At 42.3% G+C, this 18,572-nt stretch overlaps 1 protein-coding gene across 2 annotated transcripts in view; it reads left to right on the top strand.

Annotated features, from left to right (window-relative positions):
- The window catches only part of pde4a (phosphodiesterase 4A, cAMP-specific), a 174,142-nt gene that overhangs the window by 106,113 nt on the left and 49,457 nt on the right, over nt 1–18,572 (top strand). Inside the window, exons 1-4 of one of the 2 annotated variants that reach the window (XM_062049832.1) lie at nt 7,180–7,474; nt 10,205–10,390; nt 17,302–17,338; nt 17,413–17,483. In XM_062049832.1, the coding sequence (XP_061905816.1) occupies nt 7,266–7,474; nt 10,205–10,390; nt 17,302–17,338; nt 17,413–17,483 (503 nt within the window). In that variant the 5' untranslated portion in view covers nt 7,180–7,265. Of the gene's footprint in view, nt 1–7,179; nt 7,475–10,204; nt 10,391–17,301; nt 17,339–17,412; nt 17,484–18,572 lie in introns of those variants that run through there. The other variant, XM_062049831.1, reaches the window with a different exon arrangement.

Below are 18,572 nucleotides of genomic sequence, written 5' to 3'. Positions count from 1 at the left end.
CTTCATCAACATCATTGCCCCAATTTTTTTTCTCGCTCATTTTTGAAAGCAATCATACTCTTGTGCATAGTCTTGGTAATGTCTTGTTGTCGTCCATCTTCCTCTTCTTGTAGTTTCCATCGTAGATTGTAAAAACTGGCAGATGATCACTAATGTCGGTTATAAGTAGACCACTATTATCAAAATCATTGGTAAAATATGATGAATAAGCGTGGCACAGTGGCCTGTGATTCTGCTTGGCTTTGTGATTTTAGGATATAAACTGATGCTATGGTTAGCTTGTATGGTTAGCACCTAGCACAGCTGTTGATTTTACAGTTTTTCAATAAAGCTGAATCCATGACTATTAGGTTCAAAAGTACAAATGCTAGCATAAACTGTTAGCATGCTAACATTAGCCTGATAACAGGGGAACAGCTAGCATACTTCTAAGATGGCACCAAATATCAAATTCCATGACTATTAGGTTTAAAACGTAAACATTTAGCAAAATGCTAGCATAAAACGCTGGTGTGCTATTATTGGCACACTAACATTAGACTATTAGGTTAAAAAGTTAAAAATGAGATCAAATGCATAAAACGTTAGCATGCTAACATTAGCATACTAAGAGGGGAACAGCTAGCATACTTCCAAGATGTAATACAATTCATGACGTTAGGACTAATTGAATCGGTTGAACTGTGGAACTTGGGAAAATGTCCTATTTATTTAGTGGGCATTTCCTGGTAATTTAAGAGTTTCTGGAAAAAAATAATTTTAAATTGATAAATAGAATGATTGTCTGAATGAGCTGAATTGGTTGGTGTTGGAATGGTTTGAATGGGTGAAGAAATGTGGGAATTGTGGAGCTTTAGAAAATGTCCCATTAGTTTTAAGGGTAATATCCTGGTAGAATTTCAGGAAAGTGTAGTTTGAGTGCCAAGGACGAGAGGAATTTGTTGATAGTGGAATGGTTTCCACCGGTTAAGAAATGTAGGACCTGTGGAACTTTTTTAAAAATTCCCTGGAAATTTGGAAATGTTGGGAAAAGCTGACATTTTTTGAAAGTGATAAATAGCATGAATTTCCTGAAAGAGCTAATTCTGATGGGCCTGCTCTCTGCACCCCGGACTTCTGGCCGGGGGTCGCCGTGCTTTGAAGATGTCTGAATCTTTTAGGTGTAACTGTACAAAGTGAGCTACAGAGCTAGCCTAAAATGTTAGCATGCTTACATCAAGTTGCTAACATTTAGCATGTGTACAAACATTAGCATGATAACAGTTAGCATCTTTCATATACCAAGTTATATGACTCTAAGGTGTATGGCTGCGGAAATAAAAGAAAAAGTGTAAAATTAGATGAAAAAGTTAGCATGCTATCGTTTAGCATGCTATCATTTTAGCCAGGGTTAAAGTAGAGAAGTTTGTGAACAAAATGAGACGTCAAGCTACGTGAAAGCATGACTGAGCTACAAGAGGAGGTCATCTCGCAGTTTGGAGCGTTCTGATGTCAATATCTGCCAGTGTAAAGCTTGCGTACCCATTCAATTGGCCCATAGCGATTAGTTTTTCGGAATAGCCCCGCCATGGTAACACAAAATGTTCCTAACTTAAAGTACCCCCATCAGCGCCAACGAGACCTTTCCGACGGTATGACATATGTGGGGGGTCGTTGGCTGCTTCGTCCCGTATTAGACGTAAGAAAAAGGTGTGGAACTATAATAACAAGTATGAGCAATAATAATATGGGCTGCTTGCTTTGCAGCAGGCCCATAAAGATGGAAACTGTGTAATATTATCAAGAAGCGGCCCTCCAAGGGCTTTTGTATCTGCCAGGTGGCCCACCAGGAAAATCACTTGGTATAAAAGTCTTAGCTCACACTGAATAAGGCAGTCCATCCATCCATCCATTTTCTACTGCTTGTCCCTTTTTGGGGGTCGCGGGGGATGCTGGAGCCTATCTCAGCTGCATTCGGGCGGACAAGTCACCACCTCGTCACAGGGCCAACACAGATAGACAACATTCACACACTAGGGACCATTTAGTGTTGCCAATCAACCTATCCCCAGGTGTATGTCTTTGGAGGTGGGAGGGGCCTATCCCCAGGTGTATGTCTTTGGAGGTGGGAGGGGCCTATCCCCAGGTGTATGTCTTTGGAGGTGGGAGGGGCCTATCCCCAGGTGTATGTCTTTGGAGGTGGGAGGGGCCTATCCCCAGGTGTATGTCTTTGGAGGTGGGAGGGGCCTATCCCCAGGTGTATGTCTTTGGAGGTGGGAGGGGCCTATCCCCAGGTGTATGTCTTTGGAGGTGGGAGGGGCCTATCCCCAGGGGCATGTATTTGGAGGTGGGAGGGGCCTATCCCCAGGTGCATGTCTTTGGAGGTGGGAGGGGCCTATCCCCAGGTGCATGTCTTTGGAGGTGGGAGGGGCCTATCCCCAGGGGCATGTCTTTGGAGGTGGGAGGGGCCTATCCCCAGGGGCATGTCTTTGGAGGTGGGAGGGGCCTATCCCCAGGTGCATGTCTTTGGAGGTGGGAGGGGCCTATCCCCAGGTGCATGTCTTTGGAGGTGGGAGGGGCCTATCCCCAGGGGCATGTCTTTGGAGGTGGGAGGGGCCTATCCCCAGGGGCATGTCTTTGGAGGTGGGAGGGGCCTATCCCCAGGGGCATGTCTTTGGAGCAGAAGCTACAAATAGATATGAAAAGTTGTTTTTTTGCATAATAGGGCGACCTTTCATGGTGCTGCAATGTGAGCGCTGATGAGCATCAATACGGGCTGATGGTGATGTTGTGCAAAACGCTGCGTAATGACTTCTCTTTTCTAAATGCTGCATTGTAAAGACTTTGTTGCTGTTCTTATCTGGGATGTCAGCAGGGAGTCTGTTGGGGGAGACAACAAAGAAGCTGTAATTGCAGGAGGTGACCATGTCCCAAACAAACGGCTGTTTGGATCTTAAAGGCCAAGCAGAGCCAGGATGTTGGATGTGAAAACACACAACATGTTTTGGGCCTGTTTTAGTGGAATGTGTAAACATGAGGTTAGGTCAGGTGGGTTAGGTGGGTTAGGTGGGGTGAGTCCAACTACTTTCTCTCTTTTTCTAGCTTGCAAATCCTCCTTTGCACACACACACACACACACACACACACACACACACACACACACACACACACACGCACACGCACACGCACACGCACACACATTCTTGTATTTCTCACCTTCATGAGACCTCTTAGGACCACCCTTTCTAAATATATAAAGATGTGTATTTACAACATTAATAATATATACATACTATGCAAATTAGTCTTGTCCCCATACCAATATTTTGGTACCGGTACCAAAATGTATTTCGATACTTTTCTAAATAAAGGGGACCACAAAAAATGTCATTATTGTCTTTATTGTAACAACAAATGTTAGTGTACATGAAACATATGTTTATTATTGTCATTTAGTCCTTCAATAAAATGTTGAACATACTAGACAACTTGTCTTTTAGTAGTAAGTAAACAAACAAAGACTCCTAATTAGTCTGCTGACGTATGCAGTAACATATTGTGTCATTTATACACCTATTATTTTGTACACATTATGAGGGACAAACTGTAAAAATGGATTATTCATCTACTTGTTCATTTACTGTTAATATCTGCTTATTTTCTCTTTTAACATGTTCTATCTACACTTCTGTTCAAATGTAATAATCACTTATTCTTCTCTTCTTTGATACTTGACATTAGTTTTGGATGATACCACACATTTAGGTATGGATGTGATACCAAGTAGTTACAGGATCATACATTGGTCATATTCAAAGTCCTCATGTGTCCAGGGACATATTTACTGACTTTATAAACATAATATACATTTAAAAAAAAAAAAAGATTTTGTGATGCTAAAAATGATCGATGTAATCATAGTAGTATCGACTAGATACGCTCCTGTACTTGGTATCATTACAGTGGATGTCAGGTGTAGATCCACCCATGGCATTTGTTTACATTGTGACGGTGGTGAGCTATTGTATCCTCCTACGGTGTGTAGTGAAGCATGTTTAGCTCTTCCTCGTCCTCCAGTGATAATGGTACTTGTAAGAAACTCACTTTATTTGTTGCTGTAGAGGCCAGGATTAGTGATTTAGAAGAAGCTATACCGGGGATGGACGCCATGTCTAGCTAGCACCTCTTCCTGAGGGTGTTTTAGTGTTATAAGTAAGTACTCCGTGTGTGTGTGTGGGGGGGGGGGGGGTTGTGGAGCGGTACTTTTTAGAGGCGGTATAGTACCGAATATGATTAATTAGTATTGCGGTACTATACTAGTACTGGTATACCGTACAAACCTAATGTAAATATAAAAATGGTAAGCTTTTAGTTAATTTTAATTATTATTATTTTTGTTTGTAATTGGTTCTTAATCTTCATTATTTACTTCAAGTTATTACAGTTTGTCTCTATATACATATTTATTTTATTTTTTACATTAATTTTGGCCAAAGGGGGAGCATTTCAATTTATTTCACACACTTGTTATTGGGAACACTTCAAATTTCTTACACACACTTGTTATTTCATATGTTGACCAGAGGGGGAGCACTTTTAAAAGCGACACAAAGTCAAATTGAAAATTCCCCCCTTTTTGGGACCACCCTCATTTTGATAAAGGAGTCAGGGACCACAGATGACAAAGGAGCCAGGGACCACAGATGACAAAGGAGTCAGGGACCACAGATGACAAAGGAGTCAGGGACCACAGATGACAAAGGAGTCGGGGACCACAGGTGACAAAGGAGTCGGGGACCACAGGTGACAAAGTAGTCAGGGACCACAGATGACAAAGGAGTCGGGGACCACAGGTGACAAAGTAGTCAGGGACCACAGATGACAAAGGAGTCAGGGACCACAGGTGACAAAGGAGTCAGGGACCACAGGTGACAAAGGAGTCAGGGACCACAGATGACAAAGGAGTCAGGGACCACAGATGACAAAGGAGTCAGGGACCACAGATGACAAAGGAGTCAGGGACCACAGATGACAAAGGAGTCAGGGACCACAGATGACAAAGGAGTCGGGGACCACAGATGACAAAGGAGTCAGGGACCACAGATGACAAAGGAGTCAGGGACCACAGATGACAAAGGAGTCAGGGACCACAGATGACAAAGGAGTCGGGGACCACAGATGACAAAGGAGTCAGGGACCACAGATGACAAAGGAGTCAGGGACCACAGATGACAAAGGAGTCAGGGACCACAGATGACAAAGGAGTCAGGGACCACAGATGACAAAGGAGTCAGGGACCACAGATGACAAAGGAGTCGGGGACCACAGGTGACAAAGGAGTCAGGGACCACAGATGACAAAGGAGTCAGGGACCACAGATGACAAAGGAGTCAGGGACCACAGATGACAAAGGAGTCAGGGACCACAGATGACAAAGGAGTCAGGGACCACAGGTGACAAAGGAGTCAGGGACCACAGGTGACAAAGGAGTCGGGGACCACAGGTGACAAAGGAGTCGGGGACCACAGATGACAAAGGAGTCAGTCAGGGACCACAGATGACAAAGGAGTCAGGGACCACAGATGACAAAGGAGTCAGGGACCACAGATGACAAAGGAGTCAGGGTCCACAGATGACAAAGGAGTCGGGGACCACAGGTGACAAAGGAGTCAGGGACCACAGGTGACAAAGGAGTCAGGGTCCACAGATGACAAAGGAGTCAGTCAGGGACCACAGATGACAAAGGAGTCAGGGACCACAGATGACAAAGGAGTCAGTCAGGGACCACAGATGACAAAGGAGTCAGGGACCACAGATGACAAAGGAGTCAGGGTCCACAGATGACAAAGGAGTCAGGGACCACAGATGACAAAGGAGTCAGGGACCACAGATGACAAAGGAGTCAGGGTCCACAGATGACAAAGGAGTCAGGGACCACAGGTGACAGAGGAGTCAGGGACCACAGGTGACAAAGGAGTCAGGGTCCACAGATGACAAAGGAGTCAGTCAGGGACCACAGATGACAAAGGAGTCAGGGACCACAGATGACAAAGGAGTCAGTCAGGGACCACAGATGACAAAGGAGTCAGGGACCACAGATGACAAAGGAGTCAGGGACCACAGGTGACAAAGGAGTCGGGGACCACAGATGACAAAGGAGTCAGGGACCACAGATGACAAAGGAGTCAGGGACCACAGATGACAAAGGAGTCAGGGACCACAGATGACAAAGGAGTCAGGGACCACAGATGACAAAGGAGTCAGGGACCACAGATGACAAAGTAGTCAGTCAGGGACCACAGATGACAAAGGAGTCAGGGACCACAGGTGACAAAGGAGTCAGGGACCACAGATGACAAAGGAGTCAGGGTCCACAGATGACAAAGGAGTCAGGGACCACAGATGGCCCCTGTGCCGCACTTTGTGCAAGCTAGCTGTAGAAGCTAACTGTTAATGGCCACTATAGTCTTAGTAGCGTAGAGTATTAGTTCGTCCTATGGTCACATATGTCTTGTCTTACGTCAGCACAGGAAGTGGTCAAATCAGATGTTCACCTGGCGGGGGAGAATAGGAAAGTCCTTCTTTAGCTGCCATCTTGTTTGATCATATATTGCTGCCTTTGCACCTGTCAATCTTTACTTTTGTATGCACTTTACATCAACCAAAAATCCTGACTTTGGAGCAATGTTCACGGACTCTAGTACTTGGCTCTCTATTAGATGCAATGTTATTGGGAGCATGATTTATGTCATCACTTGTTCACACCTCCTCATATGGAAGCTACTTTCCCGTGTTGCCGTCTCAAGAAGGGCAGCAATACAAGAAGACACACACCCTGCACACCCGGGTGAGTGTTGTGTTGCCTGTGGTCTGTGACTGATCAGCTTTCCTGTTGCAGCGCAGCAACTGTGAGCCGTGAGATAAGGACATAGAGAGCTGGCGGGGCCCTGAAGTCGGGGAGGTAGTCAAGCAACTCAAGTCAAGCACATATTCATTTGAAGGGCGAGGATTAGCTAATAGTCATCATCGTTAGGAAGCATTTGAAGTGTTCATGACCAGGAGATATGCTTTGACTGAAGGCATGAAGGCATGAAGGCATGAAGGCATGAAGGCATGCGGGCCCAAAGGGAGGAGTTGTTATTTGAGCCGGTGTCAAGGTCAGGTGGTCCTGGGCCCGCCTGAGCTCTCCAAAAGGTGATGAGGCAGGAAGCCGGCGTGGGTGGAAAATACGCAGAACAAGACGGGACATTTTTCAAGTGGGGCGCTTCGTTTTTTCGGGCTGGACGATGAGTCAGGGGAAGCTGACACGACAGTTGACGTTATGGGACAGTACCGAGGGTCCCCCTCCCCCCCCTCCTCCTCCGGCGCCGTCCTTCACCTCACCGGTGTCGCCCGGCGAGCAGCCCCGCGGACACAGAGGCTCCGTGCTGTTCCAGCGCTTGAAACTCAACCGCAGCATCCAGGAACGCAGGCGCTCGTCTCAATGTTACAGCAGGTATACCACACCGATGCTATGGGTAATCAATGTTACAGCAGGTATACCACACCGATGCTATGGGTAATCAATGTTACAGCAGGTATACCACACCGATGCTATGGGTAATCAATGTTACAGCAGGTATACCACACTGATGCTATGGGTAATCAATGTTACAGCAGGTATACCACACTGATGCTATGGGTAATCAATGTTACGGCAGGTATACCACACCGATGCTATGGGTAATCAATGTTACAGCAGGTATACCACACCGATGCTATGGGTAATCAATGTTACAGCAGGTATACCACACCGATGCTATGGGTAATCAATGTTACAGCAGGTATACCACACCGATGCTATGGGTAATCAATGTTACAGCAGGTATACCACACCGATGCTATGGGTAATCAATGTTACAGCAGGTATACCACACTGATGCTATGGGTAATCAATGTTACAGCAGGTATACCACACTGATGCTATGGGTAATCAATGTTACAGCAGGTATACCACACCGATGCTATGGGTAATCAATGTTACAGCAGGTATACCACACTGATGCTATGGTTAATCAATGTTACAGCAGGTATACCACACCGATGCTATGGGTAATCAATGTTACAGCAGGTATACCACACTGATGCTATGGGTAATCAATGTTACGGCAGGTATACCACACCGATGCTATGGGTAATCAATGTTACAGCAGGTATACCACACTGATGCTATGGGTAATCAATGTTACAGCAGGTATACCACACCGATGCTATGGGTAATCAATGTTACAGCAGGTATACCACACCGATGCTATGGGTAATCAATGTTACAGCAGGTATACCACACTGATGCTATGGGTAATCAATGTTACAGCAGGTATACCACACCGATGCTATGGGTAATCAATGTTACAGCAGGTATACCACACTGATGCTATGGGTAATCAATGTTACAGCAGGTATACCACCCTGATGCTATGGGTAATCAATGTTACAGCAGGTATACCACACTGATGCTATGGGTAATCAATGTTACAGCAGGTATACCACACTGATGCTATGGGTAATCAATGTTACAGCAGGTATACCACACTGATGCTATGGGTAATCAATGTTACAGCAGGTATACCACCTGATGCTATGGGTAATCAATGTTACAGCAGGTATACCACACTGATGCTATGGGTAATCAATGTTACAGCAGGTATACCACACTGATGCTATGGGTAATCAATGTTACAGCAGGTATACCACACTGATGCTATTTCAAATGCACTTGTTTTAATAAATAAATACAGCGTTTTAAAAGCATACACAATCTGTGTAAATATATTAGTCTGTGGTTAAAAGGACTTGAAAGGACTCGAAACTCAAAATGCAGGACTTGGGACTTGACTTGAGACTTTCCAGTCTTGACTTTGAACTTGACTCGGGACTTGCCTGTCTTGACTCGGGACTTGCCTGTCTTGACTCAGGACTTGCCTGTCTTGACTCGGGACTTGCCTGTCTTGACTCAGGACTTGCCTGTCTTGAATCGGGACTTGACTGGAGACTTGAGGGCAAAGACTTGAGACTTACTTGTGACTTGCAAAACAATGACTTGGTCCCACCTCTGCTTAAACACACTTTGACATCCCTGCTCTAACACAACCTTTGGGCCCACAAGGATGTGCTGATGATGATGAATGTGTTGTGTGGGTCGTGTGCAGAATGTTGCATGTCATTGAGCTGCACAACCTTCTAAGACGTGCCAGTCAAGTGTGTGGTGTCCATGGTGGTGTGGTGCCAGTCAAGTGTGTGGTGTCCATGGTGGTGTGGTGCCAGTCAAGTGTGTGGTGTCCATAGTGACGTGGTGCCAGTCAAGTGTGTGGTGTCCATAGTGACGTGGTGCCAGTCAAGTGTGTGGTGTCCATGGTGGCCTGGTGCCAGTCAAGTGTGTGGTGTCCATAGTGACGTGGTGCCAGTCAAGTGTGTGGTGTCCATAGTGACGTGGTGCCAGTCAAGTGTGTGGTGTCCATAGTGACGTGGTGCCAGTCAAGTGTGTGGTGTCCATGGTGGTGTGGTGCCAGTCAAGTGTGTGGTGTCCATAGTGACGTGGTGCCAGTCAAGTGTGTGGTGTCCATGGTGGCCTGGTGCCAGTCAAGTGTGTGGTGTCCATAGTGACGTGGTGCCAGTCAAGTGTGTGGTGTCCATAGTGACGTGGTGCCAGTCAAGTGTGTGGTGTCCATGGTGGTGTGGTGCCAGTCAAGTGTGTGGTGTCCATAGTGACGTGGTGCCAGTCAAGTGTGTGGTGTCCATGGTGGCCTGGTGCCAGTCAAGTGTGTGGTGTCCATAGTGACGTGGTGCCAGTCAAGTGTGTGGTGTCCATGGTGGCCTGGTGCCAGTCAAGTGTGTGGTGTCCATGGTGGTGTGGTGCCAGTCAAGTGTGTGGTGTCCGTGGTGGCCTGGTGCCAGTCAAGTGTGTGGTGTCCATGGTGGTGTGGTGCCAGTCAAGTGTGTGGTGTCCATGGCAGCCTGGTGGTGTGGTGCCAATCAAGTGTGTGGTGTCCATGGTGGCCTGGTGCCAGTCATGTGTGTGGCATCGTGGTGGCCTGGTGCCAGTCCATTGGCAGCCAGGAGCCACAACAGCTTCTTGGTTGTTTTTTTTAGCACCTGTCATATCTTTTTCCTCACGAGTGGTGACGCCTGTCTTACTGCGTTGAAATGAATGTTTTTCAATATTCACATCTTGGTTCTCCTCCCGCAGCTTCGACTCAGAGAATGGCCCCTCGCCAGGCCGCAGCCCCATGGACTCGCAGGCGAGTCCCGGGGTGGTGCTGCACCCTTCCTTCCCCCAGAGCCAGCGCCGGGAGTCCTTCCTGTACCGCTCCGACTCCGACTACGACATGTCCCCCAAGACCATGTCACGCAACTCCTCCATCAACAGTGAGGGGTGAGCACACACACCACCACCATGAGCACCCAGACCACCACCATGAGCACCCAGACCACCACCATGAGCACCCAGACCACCACCATGAGCACCCACACCACCACCATGAGCACCCACACCACCACCATGAGCACACAGACCACCACCATGAGCACCCAGACCACCACCATGAGCACCCACACCACCACCATCAGCACACAGACCACCACCATGAGCCCACAGACCACCACCATGAGCACACAGACCACCACCATGAGCACCCAGACCACCACCATGAGCACCCACACCACCACCATGAGCACACAGACCACCACCATGAGCACCCAGACCACCACCATGAGCACCCAGACCACCACCATGAGCACCCAGACCACCACCATGAGCACCCACACCACCACCATGAGCACACAGACCACCACCATGAGCACCCAGACCACCACCATGAGCAGCCAGACCACTACCATGAGCACCCAGACCACCACCACCACCATCACTTTGAATTCCAACTGTTTATAAACAGACAAACAGGAAAGATGCTTTAATTAAGGTTACCGTATTTCCTTGAATTGGCGCCGGGAATATAGTATCCGCCTGCCTAGAATTACAGCCGGGTCAAACTCGTTTCGCAAAATAATTAGCGCATGCTTGGCACTTCCGCCGGGTCAAATATGAGTCATTAAATGACTTCCGCCTCCTGGTGGTAGAGGGCGCTAGTGATCCTTCTTGCAACTACCAGTACTGCAGAAGACCGGTACTGCAGAAGAAGACAACAAGCAGCAAGCATGAGCAGCGATCGTTTGCTTGCACTTTTACCATGGAGGATTACATATCTAAAATAAAACAGTTTTATAAACTGGACTTTCAATCGAAGCAGGAGGTAATAATTAAAGGAATATCTCCAGAGACTTTTAAAACTGAAGAAAGATAAGCAGGGACAGCGTGGCGAAGTTGATAGAGTGGCTGTGCCTGCAATCGGAGTGTTGCTGGTTACTGGGGTTCAATTCCCACCCTCTACCTTCCTAGTCATGTCCGTTGTGTCCTTGGGCAAGACACTTCACCCTTTGCCTCTGATGGCTGCTGGTTAGCGCCTTGCATGGCAGCTCCCTCCATCAGTGTGTGAATGTGTGTGTGAATGGGTAAATGTGGAAATACTGTCAAAGCGCTTTGAGTACCTTGAAGGTAGAAAAGCGCTATACAAGTATAACCCATTTATCATTTATTATTTATAAGGAAGACTGCCTTTGATCAGAAGCAGCTGCAAATGGACATCATTTATAAGTAAAGGTAAGACCATAATAACGTTTTTTTTATTAAATGTGCTTTTGATGATAAGGTAAGCGCCAGAGTGAGAAGAGGTTTTAAAATAATTAGCGCATGCTTTCCAATCCCGCATGCTTTTGGTAAGCGCAGGAGTGAGAAGAGGTTTTAAATTAATTAGCACCCCTGCGGCTATTCAAGGAAATACGGTAAGTTGAAGTTTATTAAATCCACACACAAATATATTATTCAGTCTTTGGTGATAGTTGTAGTTTGGTGTGGCAGAGTTGTAGTTTGGTGTGGCAGCATGGCAGCCACGTCCATTCAATAGCTCATAGAGATAACTGCTCATTTAGCATTGCTTCAGACGCAGTCGTCATGACGGATTTACGGCCGTATTTCTAAAACGACCGTTTTATTTAAGTTTATATTGCAGCCGAACATTTTCCCTAAAAATATAATGTCCAAAGAATATTTGTTTTTCATAGTTTTGCCCATTTATTTGTGTTTTGTTTACTTTGTCAATAATTGCCAAAGCAACATAGCATTTTTCAATTGGCTTTACTGCCTTAAGTGATACCCAACATCAGGGGTGTCCAAACTTTTTCCACTGAGGGCCGCACACGGAAAAATTCAAGCATGCGGGGGCCATTTTGATAGTTTTCATTTTCAAACCATAACAAAATATATGGATTTTGGGGTTTTTTACCTTTAGGGCTCCCGGGGACCATAAAGGGTCTAAGTCAGGGGTCACCAACCTTTTTGAAAGCAAGAGCTACTTCTTGGGTAGTGATTAATGCGAAGGGCTACCAGTTTGATACACACTTCAATAAATTGCCAGAAATAGCCAATTTGCTCAATTTACCTTTAACTCTATGTTATTATTAATAATTAATGATATTTACACTTAATTGAACGGTTTAAAAGAGGAGAAAACACGAAAAAAATGACAATTACATTTTGAAACATAGTTTATCTTCAATTTCGACTCTTTAAAATTCAAAATTCAACCGAAAAAAAGAAGAGAAAAACTAGCTAATTCGAATCTTTTTGAAAAATTTAAAAAAAGAATTTATGAAACATCATTAGTAATTTTTCCTGATTAAGATTAATTTTAGAATTTTGATGACATGTTTTAAATAGGTTAAAATCCGATCTGCACTTTGTTAGAATATATAACAAATTGGACCAAGCTATATTTCTAACAAAGACAAATCATTATTTGTTCTAGATTTTCCAGAACAAATTTTTTTACAGAAATTCAAAATACTTTGAAATAAGATTTAAATTTGATTCTACAGATTTTCTAGATTTGCCAGAATAATTTTTTTTGAATTTTAATCATAATAACTTTGAAGAAATATTTCACAAATATTCTTCGTCGAAAAAACAGAAGCTAAAATGAAGAATTAAATTAAAATTTATTTATTATTCTTTACAATAAAAAAAATAAATTTACTTGTACATTGATTTAAATTGTCAGGAAAGAAGAGGAAGGAATTTAAAAGGTAAAAAGGTATATGTGTTTAAAAATCCTAAAATCATTTTTAAGGTTGTATTTTTTCTCTAAAATTGTCTTTCTGAAAGTTATAAGAAGCAAAGTAAAAAAATGTATTAATTTATTTAAACAAGTGAAGACCAAGTCTTTAAAATATTTTCTTGGATTTTCAAATTCTATTTGAGTTTTGTCTCTCTTAGAATTAAAAATGTCGGGCAAAGCGAGACCAGCTTGCTAGTACATAAATAAAATGTAAAAAATAGAGGCAGCTCACTGGTAAGTGCTGCTATTTGAGCTATTTTTAGAACAGGCCAGCGGGCTACTCATCTGGTCCTTACGGGCTACCTGGTGCCCGCGTTGGTGACCCCTGGTTTAAGTCATTAAAATTTTTAAAAAACAAGTCGAATTGTTTTATATATACTGTATATATATATATTTTTTAACGCTTACAGTAAATCTCTACAGAATATCAACTTCAAGTTGAAATAAAGTAAAAAAAAACAAAAAGGTTTTATGCCTTTTCTGTCAAAGACAACTTTGTTTTTTATAATAAAAGTGAAATATGCAGTATTTCCTCCACTGCCCAAAACTTTCAGAAAGCAATGTTTGATGTAAAGTAATTAGAGCCTTAAAAAGATCAATAATGCAGGACACCATTCATTATTATTTTTGAGTAATCACAGTGAAAAGACAATTAAAATCCCATTAAATATATTTGGGACCCAAAAGGTGTCCCATTCATAAAGTGATACATTTTTATTAGTTTTTTTTTTACTTTCAACACTTAAGTTACGAGATCAACTTCAGATATATCTGTCCATTTTACCTTTGAACTATTATTTTGTTTGTTTTATGCTCTTTTGTCAAAGAAAACGTTGATGTTTATGTATGGCAACCACACATTATTTTCCACATAAAACATTTTAAAGTTAAATATTTGAAATAATTGGAGCCTTGAATGGGTCAATAATTCATTATAACATTGATTTCTTTTTTTTAAGAAATGGCAAAAAAAGAAAAAAAAACCGCCTGCATGGCAGCTTTGTGTCAACATTGCAACTTTTTCTAGTCAGATTTCATCTCATTCCATTTTTTTTAATGTTTTCTTTAATTTTTGCAATAGCATTTCCAGAACGTGTGGCGGACCGGTAAACTATTAGCTGCGGGCCACAAATGGCCCCCGGGCCGCACTTTGGACACCCCTGCCCAACACTTTTCTTTTCATATCAACTTTGAATATTTTATATAATGCTAATACTACACAATACACACAAGCCTTAGCTCCTAGCGCACAGGTGTTAAACTCAAGGCCCGGGGGCCACATTTGGCCCGCCACATCAATTTGTGTGGGTCCCGAAAGCGTGGAAATAATATGTGTAAATAAAGTACCTTATCTTTTCTTAATAAATGTATTACAAAAATAAATGTACTGCATACAATGACATTTATTAACACTTGAATCATCTCTAATCATAAATCAGAATATTATATCATCACACATTTCAAAACAATGTTATTGTTCAAATAAAGATAAATACTTAAATATCTGCTTGATGTATGATTTCAAAGCAAGTAATCCAACAAGTTCATGTAAAAATTTCACAGTAACATTTTATTACAGTAAAATCCACTTTCAATATAAAGTAATAATACACTATAAAACACAACAACCGCAGATTTTACAGTATTAAAAGTTTTACGTATAAAAATCAGTGGTACTGTTTTTCCTTTCCATTTAATTTAATTCCATGTATTTTTTTATTTTATGTGCTGTAAAAAAAAACACAAAAAAAAAAACCTGCAAATATTACGGTACAATTGTGGCGACTGATCTGCCAGTTTTATACTGTACAATCTAAAGATTTGGTTTTGTAAAAAAGACAATTATACACATGTTTTATAAACACATTTATATTCATACTGTATATTATTCACTGTTAAAAGCAACCATAAGTGCCCTCAATGAAAAGCAGTTTGACACGCCTGCCCTAGCATGTTACCTTAGATGTATAAAGACAGAAATAGAGGCCACGGCAAGCAAAATCTTGTTTAGGGCCACAAAAAGCTTAGGGCCACCACTGGACGTGGCACCTGTAAAGCTGACGTTGACAATGCAGTTGAAAGAGAAAGTGTAGTAGTCTGACGGCCTGCAGCGCACCGAGGGTTAAGTACTAGTAGGAAAAAGTTACCTTTGTGTCAAAGTGGTTTTCACTGAGGGCCACATTGCAGTTATGTTTGGCCCCAGAGGGCCGCTTCTAACAGTGAATATTATTATTAGTAGATTTTTTATTTACTAAAATGTAAAAAAAATTGTAAATTGCAATAATTTCACCTCAAAATGTAGTGTATATTACTGTAAATGTAGTGTATATTACTGTAAATGTAAAAACAGTACTAATGTTTTTATGGTTAAAAAAAAAAAAAGGCAGCTCAGTTGCCAGAATTTTACTGTAAAATTTACATTTGTTGTTTTTTTTTACTGTAAATAAGAAAAAACTGCAATTTTACAATAAAATGTTGGCACCTGAGCTGCCAGTTTGTTAGTTGTTTTTTTTTTTTACCGCAAATCAACAAGTGTATATTTTTGGGTGTATTACTGTAAATACCAAAACGGCACCACAGTTTATTACAGTAAAATAAGTACTATTTTTTTTATTCAATTAGAGAAAAATGCTGTAAAAAGCACAGTAAATTTCACAATTTGACCATGAAATCTATTGCTACTTTTACATTGCACAACTTGATGGATAACTTACTTTAAAATCCTTATTATTAGTATTTATTTCTATTTAAAAAATGGTTTGAATGTTTGATCATATATTTGTGCATAATTAGACAATATTTAAGTGAACATAATTTGCAATTACATGAGAATTTTATTTTTTTCCCAAAATAGAAAGAAAGAATACATTTAGTAAAAAAAGGTACAGTACTTTATTGATACATGTTATTTCCAGGCTTTCAGGGGCCAAATAAAATGACGTGGCGGGCCACATCTGGCCCCCGAGCCTCGAGTTTGACACCTGTGTCTTAGTGCAATACATGTTCATTAGATTGTACATAAGTGCTAATAATATTTATTGAATTAGATACCATTGTTTTTCTTTTCAAATAAATATTACACAAATATATATATATATATATATATATATATATATATATATATATATATATATATATATATATATATATATATATATATATATATTTACATTTTAAAAAAATACAAATGTATTGGTAGTAAATAATATATATATACTATAATAATTTATGTTTTAATAAACATTACGACACAAAATAATATTATATATTTTCTAGGATAATGCACACAAGGGCACAAAAAGAGGGCGAAAACAAAAGGTATAAAGTAGACTAAAAATGTACCATAGTAGCAATATAAAATATAACATATATTTACATGTTATGTATACAGTATATCTTATATACAATATATAACAATGAGCATGTACAATATTACAGTATATGTAACAGCTGCAGCATAAAAAAAAAGTAGATCCAGCAGAAAATAAACATTATAAACAAAGAGAGGTAGCTAACATAGAAGCGCTCTGGTAATAGACAAATATCATATATTATATATATAATAGCATATATTGTGATGGTTTCAGTATCTTTAATGAACAAAATGTATCAAAGTGGCTTCAATGCTTCAATTTTTTTGCAAGATTGTTGAGAAAAAAGGCAAAGTTGTGCCCTGCTTCTCTCTACAGTTGCATGAACACATCTCAGGCGAGTGTGTGTAGTCTGCCCCCCAGTGGCTGTGAGCAGTATTGCTTGTGTGTAGTCTGCCCCCCAGTGGCTGTGAGCAGTATTGCTTGTGCGTAGTCTGCCCCCCCCACCCCCCCCCCCCCCCCCAGTGGCTATGAGGAGTATTGCTTGTGTGTAGTCTGCCCTCCAGTGGCTGTGAGCAGTATTGCTTGTGTGTAGTCTGCCCCCCCAGTGGCTGTGAGCAGTATTGCTTGTGTGTAGTCTGCCCCCCCAGTGGCTATGAGGAGTATTGCTTGTGTGTAGTCTGCCCCCCAGTGGCTGTGAGTAGTATTGCTTGTGTGTAGTCTGCCCCCCAGTGGCTGTGAGCAGTATTGCTATTTGAGAGAGACAGATGACCATTAACTTCTTTGCACACTTTCCTCCTCAGGCACGCTGAGGACATGATCGTCACCCCTTTCGCTCAGGTGTGTTTACCTGTGTGCATGCAATGGAAACATGTGTGGGACAGGTGGAGTAACCTTCTCCATGCCTCCATCAGGTGTTGGCCAGCCTCCGAACTGTAAGAAGCAACTTCACCATCCTCGCCAACGTCACAAGTCCCACTAACAAGTCAGTAGCACACTTGCCTGCTTACTCGTGTGTGTGTGTGGGTGTGTGTGTGTGTGTGTGTGTGTGTGTGTGTGTGTGTGTGTGTGTGTGTGTGTGTGTGTGTGTGTGTTTTTGTCAGTTTGAAAATTAAAAATAATAAAATATGTGGACAACCTTTATAATAAATGTATTATAATGGTTGTCTACACATTTTTTTAAAAACTTTTTTTTAATTTATTTAGTTATTTAAAATAATAATAATAATTTGGACAACCATTATAATACATTTATTATAATGGTTGTCCACACATTTTATTATTTTATTTTTTTAATTTATTTTCAAAAATGAAAGAGCACAAATAATAGACAAAATGGAAAATTGTACAAAATAAATCAAAGACTCAGTACTGTATCATAGGGAAATAAATAAAGCAATAAAAAAATTGTTATGGTTGTCCACATATTTTTTTAAATTAAAATAAATGTGGACAACCATTATAAGTTAATGAACAGGTAGGTAGTATTTCCTGCTTGGCATTGCTGCCTGTCGCACCTCCTCCAGTGCCCACGGGTCAGCTGCAGGGTCATCAGCCAGGAACCACCATTCACCAACGTTTCACTCCTTTAATCCTGGGACGTCTCCTGGTGGCGGAGCAGTGACAGGGACGTCTCCCTGTCACCCCCTGCAGCTGATAGCTGTTACCCCCTGCGGCTGTTATCGGGGTTAGTTGTTCTTTCCCCAGCTCCTGTCCTTCCTCCTCAGCCAGAGCCAAAAGCTGCCTTTCTCGGCCTCCTCTGCCAGATCTTTTATGGCCTTTCTCAGCTTTCTTCCAGTCACTCCTACGTCCCTCAAAAGGCGTGTGATTGACAGCCCCACGTAGCCTCGGCAGCCAACTTCTACTGGGTAGATGGTTGTCTTCCAGCCAGCCTCCCGGCACTCAGCAGCCAGCTCCGAGTACTTGGCCTTCTTGCGCTCAAAGGCGGCCTCGATCCCCTCCTCCGATGGTACGGTCAGCTCAATAAGGTGCACCACTCTTGCCTTGCTGGACCACACTACAATATCCGGGCGGAGAGATGTAGTGGTGATCTCCGTGGGGAACCGGAGCTGCC

This window comes from Entelurus aequoreus, linkage group LG06, assembly GCF_033978785.1.
Source record: "Entelurus aequoreus isolate RoL-2023_Sb linkage group LG06, RoL_Eaeq_v1.1, whole genome shotgun sequence".
Classification (NCBI taxonomy): domain Eukaryota; kingdom Metazoa; phylum Chordata; class Actinopteri; order Syngnathiformes; family Syngnathidae; genus Entelurus; species Entelurus aequoreus.
The sequence above is the reverse complement of the archived record's forward strand: the minus strand, read 5'-3'. Positions and strand labels throughout refer to the sequence as shown.